Raw genomic sequence first — 6,646 nt, forward strand, 5'->3', positions numbered from 1 at the left:
GACTTCAGTTTATAAAATTACCGGAAATTTGAAATTTTCGGTATTTAAAAAATATCAGAAATTTCAAATTTCCGATAATACTGAGACTTAATTTTTTTTAAAAAAAACTTGAATAAAATACATGCAGAAATCAAATTTCCGGTGTGACTTCAGTTTATAAAATTACCGGAAATTTGAAATTTCCGGTATTTGAAAAATATCAGAAATTTCAAATTTCCGGTAATACTGAGACTTAATTTTTTTAAAAAAACTTGAATAAAATACATGCAGAAATAACTAAATGTCTTACTATATAAATAGAATAAATGTCAATACAACAAAACTACAATTTTTTCACCATTAGAACAATTCTTCCTAATGTTTGTCTTCCTAGACAATTCTTTCCAGTGTCTGAACCGACCCGCATATGCCGATTCCCATGCTTTTGCATTATTAGGACAATTCTCCCTCCAATAATCAGTGACGGGAGGCAGTGGACAATCGGGTCTCAACTTCACCTGAACCCAATGATTACGGTTGACAAAACCAACAACAATGATTGTATGTCAACTCGTGTATGAGGGTGGAGCTATGAGAAGCGGGAAAACTGTTATGTTCATTAACATGGAAAGAGAAACAAATATAACACTGTATTTAGAAGCAATATTGTAACTCATATCGCGAATCGTCATCCATTTCTCCTTACCCTGAAGACCCAACTGTTTTACGAGTAATGAATTCAGAGACAGAGTCATAGAACAACTTGGAAAACAATTCTGCGTGTTGCTGGATTTGAGTATGCAACTGTCTTAGAACATCATAACATGCATCTTCCCCCCATCCTAATGCATATGAAATACAACAGAAACCATAATTTTCATCCGGTTCAACATCAATAATGTCATCGATGTATGGATGATAGAAAGTAGGAAACTGTGACAAGTACTTGGTGTAACACCCCCAATTCTATACTAAACAAATAAGCATACATGTATTTACATCATAGATATATTCATCTCTATCCCATTTTACAAAATATTATAGAATATATTTACATTATTGGAATCGTGTCATTAATATCACAAGTATACATGTAATCACCTCTCTTACCCCATGTATCATCATCAATCAAACATGATTCACATATCCACACATATATACATATATCATTAGTACATATAAATTCACATCTACATCACATATGTTTCAATCACATATATCACATTCATAACACAACAACTATTCATATCAAATGAATCACAAATCCACATATATGCATATACACCAACATCATTCCACACATTTCATATCACATAAATCACACCAACAACAACATTTCACACCGACACGTGTGACTCAAGTGTGACTCAATGTGATATGCATGTGGATCCCATCTGTTATCATTTCCAGTCATGGCGATTGTCTTTCCTCTATAGACTAGATAACCACCTCAAAACTCCATACGACGTTAAGCTTTCAAATTCCATTCGGTGTTAGATTTGGGACAAGCAAATAATCTTCGCGAGATTACCCGACATTGCCACTTTCAAAGACTCATGCTTGTGTAAGTGTGCAACAAAACAAGACTCATGCATTTAAGACGATCTATATCTCTTAAACTACACAATCACATATTTCCAACATTGCACAATATACACAACATGACTTCAATGCCAAACAATGCATCACTCAACACACATCAATCAATTACATGTATTCAATGCTAGCATCATCATTATTCAATCCACATCTCGATACATACATATTTAAATTATCATTATCAACAAGACACATTCAAATAATATATATATATATATATATATATATATATATATATATATATATATATATATATATATATATATATATATATATATATATATTCATTCCAACATATCATGGATACCACATCACTTAACACATCTATGAATATTAGTCACAAGTCATTAATTCATAATGCATTCATAAGTAAGTCACATGTTATCCATATATTAAAATCAAAATTAAAACATTCAACATCAACCAAATCTATCCTATCATATAGATAATCTCATTAGCTTCCTAACGCTTCAAACCAGTGGCGGAGCCAGAAATTTTAGGCAGCCTGGGCAAAAACTTTACACCATTGATTATTCACCTGTTTTATTTTTTACACCCTATTTTTACTAATTTTACCCCTAATTTTGCCCCGGATTTTGTCTAAAAATCGACTATTAAATTGAGGGGTGTACAAAGAAAATAGGGGTTGAGCCTGGGCGCCTGCCCAGGATAGCTGGGCCTTGGCTCCGCCCCTGCTTTGAACGACGCATAAAACGGAGTTACGGATATAAAGTTATGGTCTTTACAAAATCTGTCAAGAATTGGATGCTGCTTAGGTCGACACAAATATTGCTCAGGTTGACGCAAACTGAAAGAAACAAGATTTTTGCCTTTCTGGGTTACTTAGGTCGACGCAGGCTGAAGGAAAATAGGTTCCCTCCTTTGCTGGTTCGTTTAGGTCGACGTAGCCTCTGCGTAGGTCGACCCAGGCTGCGTGAAAACTCAGATTTCACCATTTTCTTCCCTAATTCCCTCATACAACACCCATTAACCCCCATACACAATCCATACATCAATTGAAAGCAAATTTAGCACACATATAAGGTTCCTAAACATGTTCCTAACCATGGGTCATCCATATAACACATTGTACATGAACAAATCACAAAATCCAATTGATTTCACATAAACCCTAACATTTTCTAAATTCATGAAATTGGAGAATACAAAGCATACACAATATTACCCAATCATATAAACCTATAAGAACTTGGATTCTAACCCTTACCTCAAGTTAATCTCCTCCTATCTTCAAGAATCTCCCAAAATCTTCTTCTCTTCTCTATGCCTGTTTTCTCTTCTCTTCTCTACATCTTCCCAAAATTATGAGAAATGACCTAACTTAGTTCTTACTATCTTTCTCTCTAATTTGGGCTTAACCCAATTATTACCCAATACCTTATTCCACTAATTAGGCCCAACAACTTATTATTTCATTAATAGCTCTATTAACAAAATAACACAAATACACATATAATTAAATACTCAATTAATCATTATACCACATAATAATTAATTAGAATAAATAATTAATAAAACACCCAATAAGCTAATTAAATAAATATCTAATAAAATTGGGATGTTACAACTCTCCCACACTTAAAAGATTTTCGGCCTCGAAAATTACCTCAAACAAACAACTCTGGATACGATTCCCTCATCTTATCCTCGAGTTCCCAAGTGATATTGCCATCGGCCACTCCACCCCATATCACTTTCACCAAAGCAATTTCCTTACCACAAAGCCTTTTCACTTCCCGATCCTCAACTCGCATAGGTGATGTATCAACCGTCAAATTATCTCTCATTGAACATCATCTAATTGAACAACATGCAATGGATCCGCAATGTACCTCCTCAATTGAGACACATGGAATACATCATGCAAATTAGAAAGCGAAGGTGGCAATGCAATCTGATATGCCACTTCACCTATTCTCTCCAAAATATGATAAGGACCAGTGAATCTCAGTGTCAACTTACGCGACTTCAAAGCTCCACCAACACCCGTTATTGGCGTAACTCGAAGAAACACATGTCCATCCTTCTCAAACTCAAGAGCCTTCCTCCTCTTATCATGACAACTCTTCTGATGACTTTGAGAAGCCTTCATCTTCTCTTGAATCATCTTAGTCTTATTTGTAGTCTCTTGAATCGACTCGGGTCCAACCACAACACTCTCTCCTGATTCATACCAACACAAAGGAGTTCTACACCTTCTACCAAAACAGCATATTCCCACTGACTTGGATCGCGATGCACATAACTTTCCTCTCCTTTTCTACTCTTCTTAACTCCTCTCTGTGGTTTGTATTTCACCGGCAGTAGACACATTGAAGATGTGGATGGATAGGCAAGATCACAAACATTTTTGTTCAACGCCCTTTGACCCACAATATCCATAATACTGAATTGTCACATCAACTCTTTGCACTCCTCTTCTAAATCCCACTTGCTCTTGTCATGACTCACCTCATATCCTGAAATTTGCAATTTCGTCCAAAACACATGAATAGATTCCAAAGGTATATGTATGCCTAGAATCTAGTAACCGACAAGCTGACACGCACACGGTAACCCATGTGTTGTTCTAATGTAACAACCACACCTCTGCTTGCTCGCACCAACAAATTTGACTCTTTCTAGTTCCTTTCCAATGAGTTGAATACACTGTCTTGAAATAAAAATGTGCAATTTAGAATAGAATGGAGTGTTATATTGATGCTCAATGTTGACGATACTTTTTTGAAACGACACTCTTATGGAACCTAGCTACAAATTCAATATTGTGTTCATAGCCTCCTAGCTTGCACATAAATCACCATGACTTGTAGTCAACATGTTCTTCAGTCTCCAATGTGCAGACTCCACCCTAGAAATCATAGAAACATTAAATAATCAACTCACATATATAAAACATAAACATATTTCTTTTAGAAGAATGTACCTGTTTGTTGTTGTGTTCCCTAAATGAGTGATTGTGTTAGTCCATGCAGCAACAAATCTTTCCTTATATAGTGTTAACCATGTTTCTTTCACATACTTGACAAATGATGGAATATCACCACATACACTCTCGAAGTGGTTTCGATGTACATCAAATTCGTCTTCTGTATTTGAATACCATCATGTTGTTCCACTGATCCATGACATGTTCTTGTCTTTCTGATTTCACATACTCTTTACATTTCATGCTAACATTTTTTGGATACACAGAATCAATGACATTCATTAATGCAAGTTCCCGTCCGTCACCAGGACATGTAGTAGCAACTTCTCAGAACAAAACAACTCCTTAAGCCCCTCTAGTGCCCATGTGAAATTCTCCTCCCTTTCATGTTCCAAATATGCAAAAGAAACTGAAAACGTCAATTTTGTTGATGTAACACCAACAATCTCAAGTAGTGGTAGCCGATACCTGCACAATTAAAAAACGCATTCAGCAACCAGATCACTCGACATATTTTTAAGATGGGAGAAATTAAAATTAAAATTCTTACCTATTTGTCTTGTACTTGCAATAAAAAATCAACACCAGAGGAAACATATTCAACAACTTGACAGAGTCAGGGTGTGTCCAGAAGATATCAGCCACAATATCTGAATTCTCCTTATTTATAGACCAACACATGTATTTCTCTTGGTGAATAATGTTCAATAACATTTTCATTTCAGTTAGTGCACCTCTCTTGCCCAGTCTGTATGTTGCTCTAGCTCTGTATATCTGGGTAATACTCGTGATATTTTCTGGGTCTTTGTCTTTTAAAGTAGACACGATGTACCTTGGTGCCATATTGTACTTTGTCATGTCATTCACAAACTTTCTTTCATCATCTTTTAAACGGCCCAAGATGTCATGACCTAACATATCCTTATGTAGTCTATGATTATGCATCCCACATTCAACCATCACCTTCCAACGAATACCACTCGGAACAGATCTAAGCCTAAATGGACATCAAAGCCTCATAGTAGAATTGCCATCGAAAGGGGCCGCAACTTCATTTTTCTTTTTGGAATTTTCTCATCTGTCACAGCCCATAATCAATTTATCCTTCCTCTCTCGCATTCCATTAGTAGAATCGGATCGGATTGTAACAACAGCAATACCATGATTTTTTCCAATAGCATGATTAAAAAAATCCGACATTCATAAAAACGTACTATTAGATAACCGCATCAATTTATAAAAACAGACCGTATGAAGTAAGTAAACATATCGTATGTGTCACGAACTACTGCGTAAGATCACTGCATGAGTCCGTAGAAGAAGCTGAAACTGCCGGTTCAGGACCGCAAAGATATAAAACTTTGTCTGCCATACCGCAAATTTCAGGTTTTAATTAAATTTACGGTACACACCAAAAATTTGGCATTTCCGGTATTGGGTTTTCTACCAGAAAGTTGAGAAATTTCTGGTATGGGGTAACGAGTTTTGTAAAAGTACCAGAATTTTTAAAATCTCCGATAAATCGCACCAGGAATACCACAAATTGGGGGAGTGGCCTATATAATATGGGGGTGGCATGTAGATTTCTCCAAAACATTTGTAGCTTTTCGTACCTAAAATCGATCTAAGTCGTGCCCTCTTTAGCATTTCCAATGTGCATACCGGGTCTTAGAGGTTTTGATGGGTCAATCTCCACTTTCACCTTTTATGATTGTTTCCTTGTTGGGGTAGAGGTAAAAGTTGGTATCTTGGACAAGTTCCAGCTTAAAGCCTATCTTTCCCCTATTTGTTTCATTTTAATTTTCTTAAGGACACCCCAAATCTGAATCCATATAGGTACTTTGTGGAAGGAGATTCCATTGTTAGCAAATTTACGATCCCATAGCTTAAGGGACAACAAAAAGTTTCTAAATATCCAAGGGTTCCCTTTTAACAATATCTTGACATCCATAGGATTTTCCATAGATATTTTGTATAACCCTGTCTTTAACTCAACAATCTTCAGGCCTTTCAGATCACACCAGATGTTAGGTACACATATGAATTAGGAGCTCCCCTGGATAGACTTTCATAACAGAAATTTCCATATTAGGGAGTTTGTATTTTATTTCAAATCTT

At 35.8% G+C, this 6,646-nt stretch overlaps 1 protein-coding gene across 1 annotated transcript; it reads right to left on the bottom strand.

Moving 5' to 3' along the window:
* Positions 1 to 308: 308 nt before the first annotated feature.
* LOC131624135 (protein FAR1-RELATED SEQUENCE 5-like) lies at positions 309 to 5,900 on the bottom strand. The gene is made up of 5 exons (XM_058895113.1): positions 5,818 to 5,900; positions 5,079 to 5,525; positions 4,834 to 4,996; positions 588 to 698; positions 309 to 497 (listed from the first exon to the last, which is right to left on the bottom strand). The coding sequence occupies exons 1-5, from the start codon at positions 5,898 to 5,900 to the stop codon at positions 309 to 311; spliced, it is 993 nt and encodes a 330-aa protein (XP_058751096.1).
* Between the last annotated feature and the right edge of the window lie 746 nt (positions 5,901 to 6,646).

Source organism: Vicia villosa, unplaced genomic scaffold (genome assembly GCF_029867415.1).
Source record: "Vicia villosa cultivar HV-30 ecotype Madison, WI unplaced genomic scaffold, Vvil1.0 ctg.000106F_1_1, whole genome shotgun sequence".
Taxonomy (NCBI): Eukaryota; Viridiplantae; Streptophyta; class Magnoliopsida; order Fabales; family Fabaceae; genus Vicia; species Vicia villosa.

Bases quoted from the DNA above. Each gene is read 5' to 3' on its own strand.
- LOC131624135 (XM_058895113.1), bottom strand. From the start codon at position 5,900: ATGGCAGACAAAGTTTTATATCTTTGCGGTCCTGAACCGGCAGTTTCA. The intron at 4,997-5,078 runs GTAAGAATTTTA...TTAATTGTGCAG, and splicing joins TGCAAGTACAAGACAAATAG to GTATCGGCTACCACTACTTG. The intron at 699-4,833 runs GTGACGGACGGG...CTCGTAAAACAG, and splicing joins AGTTGCTACTACATGTCCTG to TTGGGTCTTCAGGGTAAGGA.